This window comes from Nicotiana attenuata, unplaced genomic scaffold, assembly GCF_001879085.1.
Source record: "Nicotiana attenuata strain UT unplaced genomic scaffold, NIATTr2, whole genome shotgun sequence".
NCBI lineage: Eukaryota > Viridiplantae > Streptophyta > Magnoliopsida > Solanales > Solanaceae > Nicotiana > Nicotiana attenuata.
The window spans coordinates 1-21,825 of NW_017671750.1; the positions used below are offsets into that span (position 1 = coordinate 1).

General features: G+C 35.5%; 1 protein-coding gene across 1 annotated transcript; it reads left to right on the top strand.

Annotated features, from left to right (window-relative positions):
* The first annotated feature begins 8,226 nt into the window (after positions 1 to 8,226).
* LOC109210003 (ABC transporter G family member 6-like) lies at positions 8,227 to 10,795 on the top strand. Its single transcript, XM_019373374.1, has one exon. The coding sequence runs from the start codon at positions 8,476 to 8,478 to the stop codon at positions 10,666 to 10,668; it is 2,193 nt and encodes a 730-aa protein (XP_019228919.1). The 5' UTR covers positions 8,227 to 8,475; the 3' UTR covers positions 10,669 to 10,795.
* Positions 10,796 to 21,825: the final 11,030 nt, after the last annotated feature.

Below are 21,825 nucleotides of genomic sequence, written 5' to 3' on the forward strand. Positions count from 1 at the left end.
ATCAAAAAGATACAAAAATAGGTAACCTTTTCCTAGTGAAGACACTGAGTCTTAAACGATGTCGCTTTTGTCCCCACGTCCAAGTCGTACCCTTACGTTAGTTGACGTATACTCACTGGGCGTACCCATTAGCGTAGAGACGTTGATGGTCAAATTTGACCCTATACAATTACCTTAAACAAATAAAATAAGCAATTTACTACAATTCATTATAAAAATTCCTTATGTCATGTGATCAACGTTTATTTCTTTAAATGTTTAATCCATTATGAAAGTATACAAGAAAATATCTACATATATTCCTGCTTTTTTTGCTTCATCTTGTAAGAAACGGCGTAGAAGAACGGTGATTTCTGTAAGTACATTATTGTATTCATTACCATCGATTGAATATTTATATAAAATTGACTAGTTCTATATATGACATATATATTGTATTAGTATATACTTCCATTTATTATCATAAAATCATAGAAATGTAATTGAATGCTATATCTATAGACAAAATGTTGATGAATATGTCAATAATGACATATTCCGGCGCTTTTATCTAATAGTAAAAGCTTAATGCATGATGTATGGGATATATCAAATCCTGCTACAGATGATTTTCAAGCTAAAAATTTATATGAAGAAGGGTAGAACTAAGGGGATCCACTATCTATTGAGTTTTGAATTGTGTGTCGCTGATTTTCTTTCCGGGGTTCAATGGGTAAATTTTACAAATAGTCATGATATGACTATGATTTTTTTTTTTTAACAAAATCATATAACTTTGTTTTCTCACAGAAAATTCATAGAAATTTCACTAACTCATATAAAAATCATAGTGACCGGAAAATGAAATTTTTCGGTAGTATTTTCTTATTCGAGGTTTTTTATTTTTTATTTTCTGTCTAATATATAATAACCCAATTAAAATAAGAAAAACATATAATTTTAGTCACTCTAAAAAATAATAGCTGACATATATATATATATATATATATATATATATATATATATATATATATATATATATATATGTGTGTGTGTGTGTGTGTGTGTGTGAGTGTATGTGTTTGTGTGTGCATATTATATACATATAGTATACATATTCTACAATTTTGTTTGCTAGAAAATACTATTAGTTCCAGCCGACCGGTAAATTTTATATTTTTTTACTTAAATAAAAATGACCAAACTCAACCTGACCCAATACCCATATACATAAATTAAAATAATATTAAAAGTGAATCCTTCCTCACAAAAAAAAAATTTACTTTGATATGCATGAGATTCTTACAAAAAAAAAAAGTATAACTAGAGAGCATTAAAAACAAAAATACTGTCAATTTTAAATGAGCACCTTGAAAAGAAAAAATAAAAGATAGAAGTATCATGTTTTGAAAGATTCACTTTTAGTAGGATATACATATATATTGGGTCGGGCGCGTTAGATCGGGTTGGATCATTCTTATTTTAATTAGATTATTATTTATTAGATTGAAAATAAAAAATAAAAAATCGTGAAATAAAAAAATACTATCGGAAACTTGTGTTTTCTGGTTACTATGATTTTTATGTAAGTTAGAAAAAGTTTTATGTTTTTGTGTGAGAAAATAAAATTATATGACTTTAATAAAAAAATTATACTTATATGCTCTATTTTAAAAGGCAGAACTGGGACTCGCCCGGGGCTCGCCCCGGGGCGGAGCACTCGTAAAACGCCCCTGGGCTTATGTGTGGGGCTTAGTTCCGTGAGACTTACGCCTCGGCCATCGGGGCTTACGCCCCAGACACGCCCAACGCCCAGGATACTGGGCTCGCCTAATAGAACTTTATGCAATTGTATGTAACTAACCTTATAAGTCCTCAATTTTTCTTAATAAATTGTTGACTATTCAAAATTACTTTTTTCTTAATCATAAATCATTAAGTTGAGAGTATTTTATATCATAATTAGAATAAAAATTATTGTACGTTATCCATTAAGACTGTTATGATAGTTAATTCTAAATAGATCTTTCATTTAAAAAGTATTTAATTATTAACTTTTGTTATGTCGTTACTATATAATAGTCCATAATTTTTTTATAATTATTTTTCTAAATATTATTTTTTTCACGTTTATGAGATACAATACTTATTAATTTCATAGTCAGTATTAGTTAGTAATTATTTACAAATAATTATTTATCAACGGTATGGTGAATTATGTGTCAATTTATTAACTTGTTGAAACTTAAAAATAAATGATGTAAGACAATCATATTGAAATTGTGAATTATGTTTTTATATTAATTCTCTTTCAAATAGAAAGCATATTAAATAAAAGGAGTATTTAAGTAAAATATCAAATTATAATATCGAAATTCTTTGAAGATTCATTACTCCTTAAAAGATACATATAAGATTTCGTATCGAATATATTACTTTTGATGTTTTGAGTTGTAATGACGTTGCAGCTAATTTGCATATTATGATATATGTCATACTTTTCATATTATTCATAGTTGAATTATACTTTATAAATATTTTAAATAGATTATTTGTTAATTTTGTGATTTTAATGTAATTTTTATAATTATTTTTTTTATTTTAAACTATTTTAAAATTTATAAAATTAGTAAAATTTAAAGATCCGTGGGACTTACGCCCTATGTCTCAGGGCTTACGCCTCGCCTCGTCAGAGGTAAAACGCCTCGCCTCACGCCCCCGCCTTTTAAAACATAGCTTATATGACCATTTGTGAAATTTATCCTTTTTCGGTTAAAAAAAAAAAAAAAACCAATGGTGAGTTTGTTTATGAGAATAGAATTGGTAGATAAGGGGAGCTAGCTAGCTAGCTAGCAATTCGGTTTGGGAAGGATATAGCTACTGAGCTACTCTTCTTTTTTGACTAAACTAATTTCTTTTTTGATCAAGTTTTCGACGTGCTTCTAGAGTAAGTAAATTGATTATTCAATAACTAATTTCTTTCAATGGAGAGAAAGTCCCAGTTTAAAAGTAATTTAATTTCTCGTTTTGCGATCAGAAGCCATTCATTGGAAAAAAGTTAATTTCCCTAATAACAACAAGACAAGCAATGACTTTTATAGTTCAATTAAAAGAGTTATATCTAGAGTTCTTTCCTGTATTTCTTTCTGAATTGACTCTTAACTAAAACATCAACCAGGGAAAAAAAAAAAAGCCTGATTTACAAATGATAATTGAAAAATAGCCACAGTTTCAAAAGTAATTAAAATTTAGCCACTTTTTCATGTAAAGATAAAATCTGAACAAAAACACTCTTAAAAATTCCAGCATAATATATTGGAGTTAGAATCTTTTTACATATGAGATTCCAGCATAATGTGCTGGAATTTCATAATGTGCTGGAGTTCCAACATAATATGTTGGAAATTTATGCAGGAGCTCCATAATCCTGGAACTTTCCGTGTGCCGGAGTTCCAATATAATTAATATGCTAGAAGTTTATACGCAGAAGCTCCATAATCCAGCATATTATGCTGGAACTTTCCGTTTTCAGCCAAATAGTGGCTATTTCTTAATGACCCTGCAACGCTAGCTATTTTTCAATTATCAGTCCGAAAACTGGCTAGCTCGTACTATTTTAACAAGAATACAAGTTAAATTGCTTAGAATTTCAAGTTATTCCTGTTCAGTCTATTGGTGACATTGTGAAATAGAATTTGTATTTCTATAATTTCTAATGTTTTACTCACCTGGACTCTCATTTAGGTCATAATATAAATATCTCTGTGAACCACTCTTGCCACTTTGTTATGTGTTGCGTAGGAATTCATTTATAATTTGTTTGGTCAAGTTCCTCGGAAGCTAAACTGCTAAAGGCATTCTTTTACCAAAATAAAAGTAGTACTTTTTTCTAGAGATTTTTGGTGTTCGGCAAAAAAGAAAAGTACTTTTGAGCATTAATGAAATATTTTTTATAGAAGCAGATTTTTATTTTCCAAAAAAAAAAAATATTCGTATCAATAATTTTATAATTACAAAACTACTACCATACATTGATTTTAAATTAGGAAAATCTATTAGAACATTACATTTCTCCTTTTTTACCGTGATTTTTTTTTCATTATCTTTTCAATTCTTTCTCGTTACTTCAGACAGTCCAGCTCGGACCATCACTTTTATTATCGACAGATAGAGCCGCTCGATAAAGGACGTTGTCTACGGGAAAAAAATTATTCTTTTGCTAGAAGCTAGTCAAAGTAGTAAAAAGGACAAGTGGACAAGTAGCGAGCAGAAAAATGTTGGGCTTTGTGATAGTTAATATGAACAAATGAAGAGGGGCGCAACACCCTTCGCACTCGATTGCCTATTATCAAAGCCAATACGTTCAACTTATTTTGAACGGGTCACCAATTGAACTATCAGTTTGGTTTCAAATTAGTCGTCTGGTTTCAAATCAAATAACGGGGCCTACTTTAAAATTATACGGTCTGGTTTCAAAGCAGCCGTTCATTCAACACTGCTATAACCTCTACACGAATTCGTCAAATGGCCACAAATCTCACCAAATCTCAAACAAAAGATTGAATTTATTAAATTAAATACTAGAATTTAAAAATAGTTGAGAATTTCACAGCAAAATTTTTAATCATGATCTTTATTCTTCACGCCGGACACTAATAAAAGCACGTTTAACAATAAGAAACAAATGATTCATAGTCAAAAGGTCATTAAAATTTTCATATTAATTGATCCTCTTACTTGTGAAATAGGGTGGGGGCCGGAAATGTCTACGCAGAGACTGGACGATTGAGAATCCAACATTCGTGGTTCGATTTTGCAAGGAATAATAGTACTTTTGGTCCCTTTTAATTTTAGCCCTTCTGATATTTGATTATACATATTTAACCTCCAATTAACTGAAACATACACTTTTGATCCTTTTACCAGTGAATATCACAGAATTAACATATTTATTAATTGTTCTTACCACTTAATTACTCATGTATTGTGTTAAGCTTGTATTTCTACTTCATATATAACGATAATATAATTTTGAAATAGTTTTAAAATAACATATTTCTTACATAAAGGGACCTTGTGTCGGCCAGTCAAGAATTCACATATCCAGAAGATGAAAGTAGCAGAAATGAGGATGTTGAGATGGATGCGTGGGCACACTAGGCTGGATAAGATTCGGAATGAAGATATTCGGGAGAGCGTGGGCGTGGGTCCCGTGGACGACAAGATGCGGGAAGCGCGACTTAGATGGTTCGGATACGTGCGGAGGAGAAGCCTAGATGCACCAGTTAGGAGGTGTGAGCGGTTGACTTTGGCAGGTACGAGAAGAGGCAGATGACGGCCTAAGAAGTATTGGGTAGAGATGATCAGGCAGGACATGGCGCGGCTTCAGATTTCCGAGGACATGGCTCTTGATAGGAACATGTGGAGGTCGAACATTAGGGTGGTAGGCTAGGGGGTAGTCGAGAGTTCTTCCCTTTTTGTACTGGGTAGTCTGATAGAGTTTTGTTTAGGTTTGTTAGCGGTCTTTGTTGTATTCACATTGTTGTTTTGCATAGTTTTGTGTTATTGTCCTTTCACTTATTTGCTGTGGTTATTTTCTTTCTGGTATCTTTTGTTGTTACATGTCTTTTCTCTTATTTCTTTTCTGATATTATTGCCTCTTCTGTTGAGCCGAGAGTCTCCTAGAAACAGCCTCTCTGCCCTTTTCGGGGTAGGGGTAAGGTCTGCGTACACTCTACTCTCCCCAGACCCCACTAGTGGAATTTTACTGGGTATGTTGTTGTTGTTACATAAAGGACCAAAAATATTCATTGAATTGGATATTATGATAATAGTGAATTCTCTTTTTGTTTCTCGTTATCGAGAAAGAATCGCTATCTATATATCCATATATGTATCGACAAATATGGTATTCAGGGATCGATCGATTGCTTCTCACAACATCAAAAAGGAGGAGAAAGGGATGATGTCCGTGCCTGGGCTGGGACCTATCAGCCAATTATTCCTTTTTTGGAATAGAAAGAAAAAAGGATGATCATTTAGTTAAATGTGCTTAGTCAAATATTACAAAGACGAAAATCATAATTTATTAACAATTGAGGGATCAAAAGTGTTATTATTGCATTTTGCAATAATAGGAGGTGTCCATTGTTAGATTTATTGATAGGAGTGGCTGCCAAACTTGTAGATATGTAGTTAAACATCATTTAATAGCATCATAAATTCTTTTTGTCTATGGAAATTATGAACAATAAATTGCCAGCGATGTTCAATTTCTTCACACCTATAGTATGTATGTATAGCAATAAAATAAATTTGAGCATAATTGAATGCTAATGTGATTCTAACATATACTTTATTAAGTAGCTTCGTGCGTATTGGGTTGTTTTTTTTTGGTGTTGAAAATAAATCAGGCACCATTAACTTCTCTTTTTGGTTTAAACATATATCTGACAGGAGCCTGAAATATTTATTTGAAGTCTAATTTAGTTTAATCTGGATCTTTCACATTAAGGTTCTAAAAAAGAAAAAGGTGCTCCTGCAAAAATATTTTAAAAAAGGACGATAATTTAACGGAAGCAAAGACGTGATGAGATTATGAATTTATGTACTATTTTCAACTTGATTTTGTTTTTGTCTACCATTTGTATATAAATTATTGACGTGTTTTATTTGGTATTTGTAATATGATCGACTTACAAAGTTACCCACATTTGAAGATATCAATTATAGGTGATATATAGGGCTTTCAAAATTAGGCACCAATTATTTTTCTGTCATTTTGAGCATAATCTAAGTTTGCTCTTCTCTCTCTCATCAGTAAACTCATCAAAGTGAAAAATAAAAGAAAAATTAAATTGTTTGATACGATAACTAAACAAAAATGAAAAATAACTTTGAACTGGGATTGAATTATGACCAATTGTTTGGCTCAATTGATCCCTATATTTTAACCCAAGCAAACTTTAAGAAAATTATAAACTAATTCGGTTATTGATTCAATACATTTTAATCCGCTAAAATCTAGCTATCAAGAGTTATTTTTCAAATGAAATATATGTGTATGTATGTTTTAGACGTTAGTATAGAAAAACTCAAACTCTATAGAACCCATAGGAAGAAAGAAAGAGACACTCAAACTCTACCCTGCCGCAATTTTCTACTCATAAATATTGTTTGCGCAAACAGTAGATTACCATCCATACCTAAATACACAAGACTTAAGAAACTTGGCATAAAAGAAATATCCTTTAAATCCTTATTACCCAACTTCCTCAAATAGCAATAAAAGACTTCCTCAAATAGAAAGTACCCACGTGTCCTGTACCCCTCCCCCTACCCTAACTAGCTCCCACCCCTACCCCAGTAAAACCAGACGTGTAGATAAAAGATTAGGAGATTTAGGTCATCTCACTCCTTCTCATAAATTCTTCCCATCCTCCACAATTAAATTTATTAATGAATAAGTTTATAATATCATCCTCTTAAACCCTAACCACCAAGAATAATATATGTATTGAGGGGTCATTTGGTTCATATACTAATCATACAAGTTACAACGTAGAGATAATTTTTGCAGAAATAAATAATGATCAATAAATTGTTATATAGTGATTGATGAAAAGATTATTATACATGAATTATTAATTTTAAGAGGAAATTTTTGCCATAAAATAGTTTAATTTCCCTTATTATTAATACATATATTTGTATTTCGCATTTTATTATGTATAAAATATTACTACATAAATTCTCATATAACTTATGAGAAAAGGGCATCCCGAGACAAAGCATCTCACGTTTATGCAGGGTTCGAGGAAGGATCGTATCACAAAGGGTGTGATGTAGACAACCTACTCTAATCCCAGGGTTAGTGTCTGCTTCCACGACTTGAATATATGACCTATAGGTAACACAGAGACAACTTTATCGTTGTTCAAAGGCTCCTCTTCTCTCATATAATATTTTATTATTATAAGTCTCATATAAGATAGTAATATTATATTATTCTACAACCAACTAAATATCCACACATCAGCCAAACGACCCTTAGTGTTCGTTTGGTACGAGGGATAAGAAATAATTAAATCTAGGATTGTAGTATTTTTTTATCCCTATGAAAATGTGGAATAACTAATCCCAAAATAATTAATACTGGGATAACTTATTTCCAACCAAATAACCGTACTATATTTAAGATCATAATCTATATAAAGTAGGCTGTCCGCTCTTTATTTTCTTGAAAGAGTAGATTCACTAGTTTAAATGGGAGACTTGTTTCTTGTTTATTTCATACGCAAACTCCTTCATCTATTTCCCTCCTAAAAACTCCCAAAAAACCCATAGTTTAGTTGCCAACTCTACCGCCGTCCTTTCCGCCGCCCTCTTCTATTGCTTCTACTAGTACCCTTATACCCATTAAACTCGCATCTTAATTATATCCATCAAATAAAATTACCATATATTAGGGATTTATATATAGATCATATATAACAAATGTCAAGAATTGTAAATGCATCACCAGTTAGAGATAGCGTACCTCTTTATGACCGGAGACAAATTGTAGAAATGTCATCGCCGACGTTTGGTCAGTTGTTGAAGAACGTCGGCGATGTCACCGGCGACGACGAAAGTCCACTTCATCAAGCTCTTACCATGGACCCGCTTCACTCTAATATTCCCTTTGTACTCGCATTCAACAACCTCACATACAGTGTGAAAGTCCGCCGGAAGGTCAATTTTCCGGTGATCTCACGTAGCCGGAGTAGCCGCAGCGCTGCCGAGGAAATCCCGTCCACGAGAACAAAGGTGCTTTTGAATGACATATGTGGAGAAGCGCGTGACGGAGAGCTACTCGCGGTTTTAGGCGCGTCTGGTTCGGGAAAATCGACGCTCATTGATGCGTTAGCGAATCGTATCGCGAAAGATAGCTTGAAAGGGACAGTAACACTAAACGGCGAGCCACTGCACTCGAAATTACTCAAAGTCATATCAGCTTACGTAATGCAAGACGATCTTCTGTATCCAATGCTTACAGTAGAAGAAACGCTAATGTTCGCAGCTGAGTTTAGGCTTCCACGGAGTCTATCAAAATCGAAGAAAAAATCCAGAGTTCAAGCTTTAATCGATCAATTAGGGCTCAGAAACGCCGCAAAAACTATAATCGGCGATGAAGGTCACCGTGGTGTCTCCGGCGGTGAACGGCGGCGCGTTTCAATCGGAATTGACATAATCCACGACCCGATTATTCTCTTTCTCGACGAGCCAACTTCGGGTCTAGATTCCACCAGTGCTTTTATGGTGATTAAAGTACTTCAACGAATCGCACAGAGTGGCAGTATTGTAATTATGTCAATCCATCAACCGAGTTACAGAATTCTCGGTTTACTTGACCGGTTGATTTTCCTATCACGTGGACAAACTGTTTACAGTGGCTCGCCGTTGACTTTGCCACAATTTTTTGCTGATTTTGGAAATCCGATACCTGAAAATGAGAACCGTACAGAGTTCGCGCTTGATTTAATTCGCGAACTCGAAGGCTCAGGTGGGACAAAGAGCTTAGTCGATTTCAACAAAACATGGCAACATATGAAACGGACTAGTAGTACAAATCAAAATGCTGAAACAACAGCTAGAAATAAAAATCACTTATCGTTAAAAGAAGCGATAAGTGCTAGTATTTCTAGCGGAAAATTGGTTCCTGGTTCAACACATGTTGCTACTAGTCCTACTTCTATGGTTCCTACTTTTGCAAATCCAATATGGACTGAAATTGGTGTACTTTCAAAGCGATCATTCACTAACTCGTGGCGTATGCCGGAGATTTTTGCTGTTCGGTTTGGTGCGGTTATGGTTACGGGTTTTATACTGGCTACTATGTTCTGGCGACTTGACAGTTCACCTAAAGGTGTACAAGAACGGCTTGGGTTCTTCGCGTTCGCGATGTCAACGACTTACTATACATGTGCGGATGCATTGCCCGTTTTTATTCAAGAAAGGTACATTTTCATGAGGGAAACGGCTTATAATGCATATAGAAGATCATCTTATTGTCTTTCTCATGCTTTGACTTCGATACCAGCGTTGATATTCCTCGCTTTGTCATTTGCGGCCGTGACATTCTGGGCAGTTGGCTTAGATGGTGGATTTTCTAGCTTTTTGTTCTATTTTGGTGTCATTTTAGCTTCGTTTTGGGCAGGGAATTCATTCGTTACGTTCCTTTCTGGTGTCGTGCCTCATGTCATGCTCGGATACACGATTGTGGTAGCGATTCTTGCTTACTTCCTACTCTTTAGTGGATTTTTCATGAATCGTGATAGAATCCCGTCTTACTGGATCTGGTTCCATTATATTTCGATAGTGAAATACCCGTATGAGGCTGTGTTACACAACGAATTTGAAGATCCCACGAAATGCTTCGTTCGTGGGATTCAAATGTTCGATAACAGTCCACTCGGGGCTGTTCCGAATTCGTTAAAGGAGAAGTTGTTGAGCAGTATTAGCAGTACATTGAATATGAGGATTACAAGTTCAACATGTGTGACTACTGGATCAGATATATTGGTGCAACAAGGGATAACACAATTGAGCAAGTGGAATTGCCTTTGGGTAACTATTGCATGGGGGCTTTTGTTTAGGATTTTGTTTTATTTCTGCTTGTTGCTTGGAAGTAAGAATAAGAGAAGTTAAATAGCTTGGGATAATATAGTTAAAGGGTACTTTTGAAAACTTTTTTTATTTGTCATTGAAAAAGTTATATCAAAGTTGGGTGCAATTTGAAAGTTAATAGAATTTGAATATATAGTTCCATGGCTTATGAATAGGTTTTTATCGCGGTTTTTAATATTATATACTATTTTTATAGCATTCAGGCTAAGTTGGCTCACAATAGTTGATAACTTTTCACAAGAGCTCGTCATGTATCTTGAAAAAAATGGAAACATAACACTGCATAGCCTCTCTCGACATAATAACCGAATATTTTATATATTTTTGCGGCTACCAACTATAAATAATTTTGACCGCGGACTAAAATTGATTTGCCCTTGAAAAATAAGATCACTTTTACACTGAAGGTGTAAACTTTTTATTCTATCGATGCATACAACTTAATATTCTGATCAATCTACAAAGGGTATGATATTTGCTTAGAACTTTTGTGGCCTATAGATTGAGCATTTAGTCTTGGCAGTTCATCCCTTTAATGAAGTCATCAATTGTTGGTAGTTTGGTACTGATCAATAATGAACATAATTTAGTAATCTCTCTCTCTCTCTCTTTTTGAAAAAAAAAAAAGATATTTAGAAACAATTAAAAGTATTATTGATCACAAAATTTTGTAATTAGAAGCGCATGAATAGATAATAGGGTTAACTTGGCAGTTAGCACACATATAATACACCCCAGATATCTTATTTCACTAGTCAAACCAGCTTGGTAGAAGCTTATAGCGTTAAATTAGAAATAGATATTTATTTTTAAACATTAACAAAGAATTAACAAGCAATGTATAGTTCATTCCTAGATATCTTAATGATGTCACTCGCAATCCGTTTGAAAGACAAGTTGGAATTCCTCTTATTAAAAGGTGGAAAAAAAAAAATAAGCAACTTGATGCGCAAAATATTTCGCATTCATAAAAGTTTCGAGAAAGGACAATATCTCATGAGGTGCAAATAAGTAATCTATCCTGATGCAAAGGTCAGTCACTGATTTCGCGAGCCGTGATCTATAGATAGCATGAAGATAATTTTTACGATATTTTAAGGCTCCCTTTCTCTTCTTATTAAAAGGTACTAACATATATTCTAAAAAGTTAGTCAAAATAAAGATAAGTGCCAAATATTTTAGATCAAGATGAATTAAAGAGCTGGAATTTGGTAGCAGTTCCACTCGCACTTAACCCCATAGCTGCCTTAGATTAATGCTCTTTAATGGGTATTTGCTAATCATATTGATAGTAAAGTCAAAGGCATTTAAAAGTAAGGCAGCTCGAATTATGTAAAATTACATCACGAGGCTTTTTATATATCATTAATTCTACTACCAGTTTTTACGTTGTGTCCCTTGTTTAACTAAAATTATTATTTTGTTACATTTTTCTCTACGTCTTCTAAACATGCAATTGATAGTTAATTAGTTATAGTGAGATGAAATGTTCCCCATGCTTGAGACATTGTAGTAAAGGGTAATCTTCCTTTAAAACGATATATAAATCTACGAAAATCAATTAAGAAGTCCAGATAACTTGGCGCACCCAAGAGTATGGTCTAGTGATGAGGTTTCGACAAAAATATTAGGTAATTTCTTTTATCTGTTCAAGTCTTAGAAAGTTACTCGGTACATATACTGATGAGAGATAATATGTATTTCATGAAATTAATTGTGGTGTGCAGATAAAAAGATATTATATTTTTATAACTGTGGCATCCAGGTTAATCACGATTGATTTGTTTCAATTGTATCCACAAGTACGAGACTAAATAAAAAATTGCTTGGATATGTGATTTTATTTTATTTTGTATCTAAATGTTTAGACTATTAAATAACCGAACACCTCAATTAAAGAGTTGATATAATGCTTGGAAGAAATTGTTTTTTCATCACATGTATATCACTGAATTATGTGATTACTTCATCTAAAGAACTAAAAACTTATATTATTAGATCTATAAAGAGGAACACTTTTATTTATTTTGATATCATGATATGCAACATGCCTTCTAACATGCAAACCTAATTCTTTTTCTTAGGCTAAACACGTACATATAAATATTTTCGTTATTGCAAACTAGAAATCAACGAGACACTAATTTAGGACATTAATTTAATACCATTTAGAATTGAGTAATATTTCTTTAAAAACTTAATTAGACTGTTGGACTTGGACATGGAATATTTATCTTTATATATCTTTGTTTGTACCACCTCCGTCTCAAATTATCTATCGTGATTTTCAAAAATAATTGTCTCAAATTATTTGTCATTTTAGAAGTTCAAGACTAATTAATTTTTATTTTATTTTACCCTTAATATTAATTAATTGCTCTTGAAGACTACAAATACCTCAATTATGAGTAAATATTAAATAAAAAGAGATTATATCTTAAGACATAAATAAGGGTAAATCAGTCAAAGATCTCTCATATTTAATATTTTTTTAAGAAGCGTGTAAAAGAGAAATATAACAGATAATTCGAGACGGATGGAATAACACATATTTCCTATACAGTAAAGTAAATTAGATCATGTGCTGCAGACTATATACATTACATATCCTGCTATCACATAAGCAAACGAGGATTCACAACAAAGCAAGAAACTATTCTTCCCTTGCATAGAAAATTAAGTACTAATAATTGGAAAAGGGGTCAGACCAATCAATTTATAGTTACAACATATGCATGTTTTAAACTTACACTCTTTGTCAATATTACTCCACACTTCTCCAATTAACCAAATTCCATACTTTTCCACATGCACAGTTGGCCACCACATGCATGTTGTTGAAATGCTAGTATTTGCCATTGTGTAATATTACCAAGATTCTCCAGTTTCCTCAGGAATCATAACTTCCCACGCCCATATTTTTCGGTTAAAATTCAAATTTAATGGGTTCAATATATAAAAAGATTCAAATATTATGCTTATGAAGTTTATATTTTATTGTTACATATGTAGAAGATTATTAATGGCAGTAAGGGACATTTACTTCCTATATCCAATTTTGGGTCAACTGCACATATAGTCATTCTTAGGGATGCTATTCAGAGATTAGCCAATACTTAATTATTTTGTCTTGGATTTTTAAACTAAAAATTCTAACTTCAGGACAATTCAGGATATTTTTGTCCTGAAAAATTGAAATTTAGGATGCACTAGCTAATTCCTAAATAGCAGTCCTTTAAAGTGGCTATCTGATGTCATTTCTACTCCAATTTTAGAGAAATTAAATAAGCGATAAAAAAGGATGTATATCATTTTCCTCCAATTTTACCCCCTCAACTTTCACTTCTTTTTTCACATAACCAAGTTTAGTGTAAATGATTTAAATTTCATAATACAGATATTGGATTTTTTTTTTTGTGGCAGATTGAATTACACGTAGTTGACACGATGGCCGTGTGATCCATCGAATTATCATGAATCAAGCATCAACAGACAAAGCATGCATCGATCTTTTATCTAATAAATGCATCACTTCTAAAAAGTGGGGTTTGTTATACATATTAGCTCTAGAATTACGTTTGACTAGCAAACCCTGCGATGGCGTAAGTCACAAATTTGTTGTATTAAAGTTAACTTGTCAGTTGTCACTCTACCAAAAGAAGAAAAGAAACCAGAAAGATAGAAACGCAAAGGAACAAAAACTTGAACATTAGTTAAAAAGTTGGAGATTGCTAAGTTACCTAATAATACACCTACTCTTTTGTGAGTAGAAGTGTATATGGGCAAAATTTTTGTTTTTCCTAACATCACCGCCATAATTTATTTACTAGTAATTTATAACCTTTTTCAAACAGCGTGACAGGAGGTTCAGTTAGTATTTACGAGGGATCTAAGAGTTAACTTAGTTAATATAGGCCAGCCACCGAACTTTGTAATTTCGTTTGGCTTACTCCTTGTGGAAAGAGGCTTGGAGCAATAATAAAGTTATTTTTGTGTGCTCGAGCAACAGAAGCAGCCACTAATGCTTACATTAGAGGAGGCTATCTATTGATGATGATCCAAGATTTCAAGATGATGGGTACACTAGTAGATCTAGAATTTACATTTGACGGATTTAACTTTAATCTCTTACCATGAACGCACTACACTTTTGAGATTGTAGGTTCAAATTATATTCTTTTTGAAATTTTAGTGATTTTCACATATATATCTATATTCTGTGCCGAAATAAGATCGTCCGAGATGGGATTTGATCCGTTAATTTTATTTGTAGAGGTGCACCAAATAATTATTGCACCATAGGAGTCTTTAAGCATGGGTGCACACACAGATATTTAAGTAACTGTAAAGAAATATAACATTGTTATTCATGGTTTAAGGAGAGGAACATGGGTTCACGTGAACCCATACCCCTTAACCTTGATATGCCCTTGGATGTCTACATTACATCCCTTGGATTACTGTTTACCCTAAAATCCGAGTAACAATTAAACTTGTTTTGTGGTTTTAAAGATATGTGATTTAATCCAATACTAATTGATAAACAAGGAATCTAATGTGTAAATTTAAGAGTAAGGCAAGTCAAACCAATCGTGTAAGCAGACCTCGACCTCGAGCAATGGCGACCTCGAGTTAAATGAACAAGAAAAATAAAATAATAATAAGACGATTTAGATGGGCAGTAGGCAAGAAAGTGAAAATATATATTGTCTTCTCAATGATTCTTCCTTTACAATGATTGGGCTCCCCTTTATATAGTAGGGGAATCCTAAATAAGGTACAATTCTAATTGTAGTATGGAATCTTATTATACAGCTCTGTCTAACTGCCTCGTACAAATCCGCTCTGGAATTTATGCCGTGATCTTAGGACCCTGCGGGAATCTCGCTCTTTCTGTTATGGGACCATAACGGTACTATCTCGAGGTCGGTCATACTTGGCATCGGTGTTCATCGAGCACTTTGATCTTCGAAGCGTGTACTTTGCCATCGGGCTCGCTCATTGTCTATTTCGATCTTGCTCTCGAAGTCACCCTCGAGCCCACGAAATCGGGCATACCTGATTTCGATCGTATACAGATAGTCCTCACGTTTCTTATAATAAAATGATAAGAAACGACTTGAGCCTCGATTTTCCGGAGTCCTTGATGATGACATCATTACCGTGACGTATGCGCTCGAAGTGACCGAAATGTCTCGTCGGTTCGCTTCCCTAAAACATTAAATGCTTCACCAGTGGTGGTCGGCCCCTAGCGCCGTTGAATCGCCGCCACTTGCCTATAAATACAAGGTTCAATTTCGGAAAAAAACATTATTTCAATCTTCCGAGCGTCTCAAAACTCCTTTTATCACTCCCTCTCTTCATCTCTTCTCTCTCATTACCCGTTACTTGATTCCTTTTAGCGCCGAAAAAAAAAATCAAGATCTGCCTACTTCCGCCTCTACTAAGCCAAATCAATGGCAAAAACCTCCAAAACAGTTCCTCAAAAGGAGAAAGCTTCCTCCTCCTCTTCCCGGCCAGCCGATGATAAAGTGTCGGCCCTTCACGAGATTATTCCCGGCCCCTACATCATAAAGAAAGACTTTAACATAAAATCCCCCCGCAATTCCTGGCCAATGCGAGCATGTATCCCGGTATATTTGCTCGATCATGGAGAAGCACCTCAAGGCCGTGAAGAAGGAATGTGGCTAGGGGGACGAGGTCGTGGTACAGATCCCCGATCCCGAGGAGAGCATTACTACTCATGTGGAGAGGTTCCTGAGTGTTTACACTTACCCCTTCATATTGGGTCTCATTGATCCAATCGTGATCAATTTTTGTAAGAGGTATCGGGTCACCCTCGACCAGATCCACCCTTCTTTCTGGCGTATAGTGACCATGCTTCGCTATTTCTCCAGCAAGGACGAGGGGTTAGAGTTCACACTCAATCACTTATCCGATTGTATCGGCCTTAACTTTACCGAGGGTTGATCAAGCTTCAACGCCGGTCGACCAAGGCCTTATTTGCTAACAATGACGAGGATAAGGATCGGTCTAGATGAGCCGGTTCGTGCGAGTGAGGACCTCGGACGTCATCCTCGAGGAAAAATGTCATTCCCAGAAAAGTGGAACCCCGATCGTAAGTGAAGTCTTTTTTTCCAGTAGCCTCTTATATTTTGTTTTCTCTTTGTGTGATGCCTTCCCCTTTTTTGCAGCTGTTGATTGGATGCCTCATGCGATCACCGACCTCGAAGGCTGGGTCTGAAAATTAGTTGCGACCTCCTCCTCTGACGAGTGCCGATGGCGTGACTTGGCGAGGGGCAAATGGGAAGCCAAGCACCACAGTTAGTTCTTCTCCCAAGTTTTTGATGCTTTCCCCTTTACTGGAGATGTTATCTCACTCATGCCTAATTTTCCTTCACGTAGGTATTGGAGATGTCTCTGAAATGAGACCAGCCCCGCCCGGGGAAGAGAGCAAGTCGCCGATTCCAAAATCGGGGAAAGATAATAAGAGAAAAAGGGCTTCGAAACCCGAAGACCCCCAAGATAGGAAAGGCCCTACTCGAAGGCAAAAGAGGAAACTCATTCATGTGGACATAGACTCAGTCCATCAACTGAATGATGAAGAAGAGTACGAGGGCGAAGAATCGGCGCTGGTGATCCGAAACAGGAAGCCAGCTGAAGCCGCCAAGCCCTCTGAACCGGAGACCCTGCCTCGTGGTGACGAAGCTCCAAAGAAAAGCCCCCAAATCGCCCGAGGTCGAGATTGTTCCTCCGCCTTCAACAAGCACACTAAAAAGGGACAAGTACCGAGATCCCCGGGGCTGAATAGAGCGCCCCGAGCGACTTGCTCGGGGCCATGACAATAGGGCACTCTCCTCCTCTACCAGCTTATTCTAAGAAGGCAATAAGGGAAGCTCAAGCTCTGCGAACACCTGACCCGAGCGGAGTCCTCGGTGAAGAAGATCCTTTCCGACATTGCTTACTGGGGTCGATGATAACGCCAACCTCAACGACGCATCTACCCTCTTCGAAGAGGCTCACTGTCTTTTCTCTCGGGTAAGCATTAACTTCTATCGTTGTAATTTCTTCTTCTCCCCTTACCCTAACTGATATCTTTCTCTGCGTAGGCCATTACCAGGTTTAGGGCTGAGCTGAGCCAATGTGAGGTCGAGCTCAAGAAGAACTCGGATGAAGGAAAGGCCCTGAAGCTCCTTTGCAGTCAAAAAGAGGAAGAGCTCAAGGACCTTCGGGCTGACTTGGCCAAAGCTCTTAAAAATGAGGCCGAGCTAGACAAGTAGGTAACTGTTATTTTGAAAGAGTATGGTCTACTTGACCGAACTGTGGAGGCTAACACTTTAGTATCTCAGTAGCAGCAAAAACTGGAGTTGATTGGGCTGCTTCGAGAGGAGGTCAATCAGGTTTAGGCCGATTGCAACCAGTGGAAGGAAAATATGGATCGGCTTGCCGTAGAGAAAGAGGCCGCTCTAGCAAAACTGGCTTCGGCTGAGACCCAGCTCCGGGGTGTTAAAGAGAAAAATTCGGCCCAAAACAAAAGGATCGACGAGCTCGAGACCAAACTTGCCAAAATCGGGGCTGAGGTTGCTGAAGCCAGGGCTAAGGTTGAGAAGACGAAGGCCACGGTTGATAAAACCGTTGCCGTGTGCTTAAGGGATGCTGAGGCTTCTCAAATGGAGCTAAGAGAGGCCTCCGACCGGGAGAAACGGAGCAATGATTTGGCCAAGTGCCAATCTCGGGGGAGACTCTTGAAGAAATCCATGCTCGAGGTTTCGACCTCACCGAAGAGACAGCTCAAGCAAAGGCGTTGTTGATACCCAATTTTTCCCTATAATATTTTTGAAATGCATATATAACTTTAAAACTATGCATTAGCATCAGTTGGTATTTTTTCATAATTTTTACATTTTTTAATTAATTTATCTCAATATTTTATTCATATAAATAAATATAAAATTGCATTATAGATGATTTTAAAATATCTCTTGATTTAATATTACCATTTATGGTCCTATTAAATTCCAATTATCTCACAAATGGCCAGATTTATATCTTTTGATTACAATTGCAATAATTTTAGAATTATAGCCCATGCATACATCACTGCATTATTTTACCAAAAATTAGACCGTTATATTTTTGAAATATTGAATAATTATTTTAAAGCATCTCTGTGCATGAAAAATTATTTTTTCTCATTGTTAATTATTTTATAAAATAATTTATTCAAATACCTGGGTATTTAACAAATAGCCCTCCTTATTTCGGATTTAGCCTAATTGAACAGNCCTGGGTACTTAATAATTAACCCCCTTATTTCGGATTTAGCCTAATTGAACAGCCCAATTTCAACCCCTAACCCATTAAGACTAAGCCCAAATCGGTCAAACCCAACCCCAATTAATCTAAAACCCGACCCAGGCCTCCCCAAATCCTGGCCGTTGATCTCTGAGATCAACGACCCGTATTTGTTCTTACCATAATTAACCTAATGACCCCCTCCTAACCTAATCCATTTCCACCATACCCTGCCGTCACCCTTTCCCCTCTCTCTCAGATGCTCTCTATCTGAACCCTAATCCAGGCGTCGTCACCGGCTTAACCCTTCGTTCTATGATGTTTCTTTTGTCGTCTCAGGCCTATACTGGCCTCCTACTTGCTATGGCTCATCAGTTTCTTAGATCCTTGAGAATATCTCAAGGGACATAGGCGGTCTGGTTTGCACCTTCGATTTCTTTGCCTGTTTCAGGCCGTTTGCTCGATCATGAGTAAGAAACCTCTCTTATTTTGCTATGGATCCATAATTTTCTAGGCCTATGTTCTCGTCTCTATCATGCTTTCTAAAGAACCCTAATTTTTTTTATCTCCGATCTTCTCAGATCTGTATAGATCTAAGACGAATCGAACATATCTCACATGTTTTTCCTTGAAAATTTTCTGGTTTTCGACTGATTTCCCTTTTTTTCCTAAACTAGGGTTTACCCTAAGTCATCTTCTCAAAAGGTTTTCTGATTTTCGAATGCTTAATCGTTTGTTCTTAAGTGTTCTTGACTGATTTATGCTAAAGTTGCATAAGCCCTAGTTGATTCATGTTAAAACTCTCACTTTCTGGTGTTTTGCTCCGATTCTGTGCTTTTCAAAGTTACTAGTCGTATTTGTTCATTCTGTATTCTGATTTACACGCTTTCCCTTAGTCAAATTCCTTGCTTTGTGATTTTTATCCTAATTAATCTCTATTAGGGTTTTTGAATTGTTTTCCGCCTAATTTCTCTGTGTCCCTAAAGTTCTAATCAACCTATTTTGTTTATGGAAATTGATATATTCTTTCCAGAATTGTTGAGTGATTTGCTCTGTTAAAAATTTCATGTGCATGATTCTTGATTATTTCCTTGTTTATGACTTTAATTAGTCTTCTTGCCTTATTTAAATTGCCTGTAGTATCTACTGATTCCTTGCACGATTATTTCCTTAATTAGATTCCTAGTTATTCACTCTTTGCCTAAGTCTGATTTGAATTTCTTTCCTTAAATATTTCCTGCCCTTACCGTTGGTTAATTACCCTTAATTAAGGGAAGACTATGCTAATTTTTCGTGTAATTGATTCTGTGATCTTCCCTCGATTAACTGAAGTTGATTCTTTTACCTTATTTGCTCTACTCTTGAACTACTATATAAACTCCTCTGTTTTACTTCTTAAGACGAACATCATTTCATAACACACACATACATTCTAACTTTTCTCCTTCTTTGCTACTTGTGCTATTGTGGGTCTAGCCGGCTGAAAGCCAAGGCTAGATAGTGGAATTGCACCCGTTTCTTTCATATTCTGCATTTCTCTTACTTGGTTGGTATGTATCAGTTAAATTTTGAAACCTAAACTCTATGTGTTTCATTTCAGTGCTAGCTCATTAGTTATAGATTCAATTCCAGTTCTTGTTTACCGCCTTACTTAGCATGTCTCATCCTGCTTTGTTCAATATGTAATTAGCATGTACAAACTATAGTTGTCCATTTGATGTTTGTCCAGTCTATTCACCCTTGTCTATTCTCCTTCCCTGAGGAAATCATGTTAGTTACCTAGTCTTTAAGGCATTCGACTGACTCTAGTTGTGTGTTTGATTCTGTCCAGTGTTTCTTTGCTTTCAACATGGCTCTATTACCTACCATCATGACTAACCTGTTAATTCTATAAGCTTCTAAGTGTTCTATGCATTTTGTTGACTATATGCCTCCCTGAGCTCTGTCATGTGTTCTCTTTAAAAATGTAAATTCTATGTGTCCCCAATCCCTTTACCCTGATGTGAGATCTGTTTGTTAAGTGTTTCTGAATCTGGATATTTTATGACCAATTGATTGTTTGCTGTTTTCAAAAGTGTTTTGGTACTCTTCTCAAACTATTTTTTCACTACCAAACTAGTTTCTATTTCAGGAAACCTTTTCACTCTTAGAGTCATCTCTATACTGTTTTCACTAAATCTTTCAAACTATGTCAAGCACTCTCACTTTACTCTTAGATTATTAAGTTCTGCCCCTCTGGTATGTGTACTGCTTAGGGATCCTTGAGATCTCTCTGAACTCTGGCATACTAGGGATGGCCCTTCCACACTGCACATAACCAGTCCCTATTTGAGAAAGAACTTGGTGTGAGCACTGCCCGGGATTCATGAGGTCCTTAGGGAACTCTGGCACACATGGACACTTGTTGGCTATGAGATTTCTGGGCATTTGAGACTACTCGGAAGGCCTGGTACTCTCAGGTTTATTTTGGGCATGCTTCAGGCTCTCTATAGTATAAGTTTACTTCTCATTGATGTAATTTACTAAATCCTGGTTTGTAATAATCCTTTGTAAACATATATTGGGGTAACTAGTAAAAAGGGGAGGGTGGCTATATGATTCTGTGGGGTAAATTGGGTAGAAACCATGTTTTAGGTTTTACATTATGATGAGTTGCTGTAGAAATCATGTTTTAGGTTTGTATGATGCATTAGATATCATGCTTTAGGATTGCTATGCTTACTCGCATTAAATCATGCAAAATTGGTGCATTAGATACCTTGACTTAGGACAATCGTATTTACTGCTTCTGCATATCATATGTCATAGAGATCCTGCCATTTAGTTACTAATACTATTTAATATAAAATAACCTTCTCCATGTGCATTAGAGATCCTGTTTTA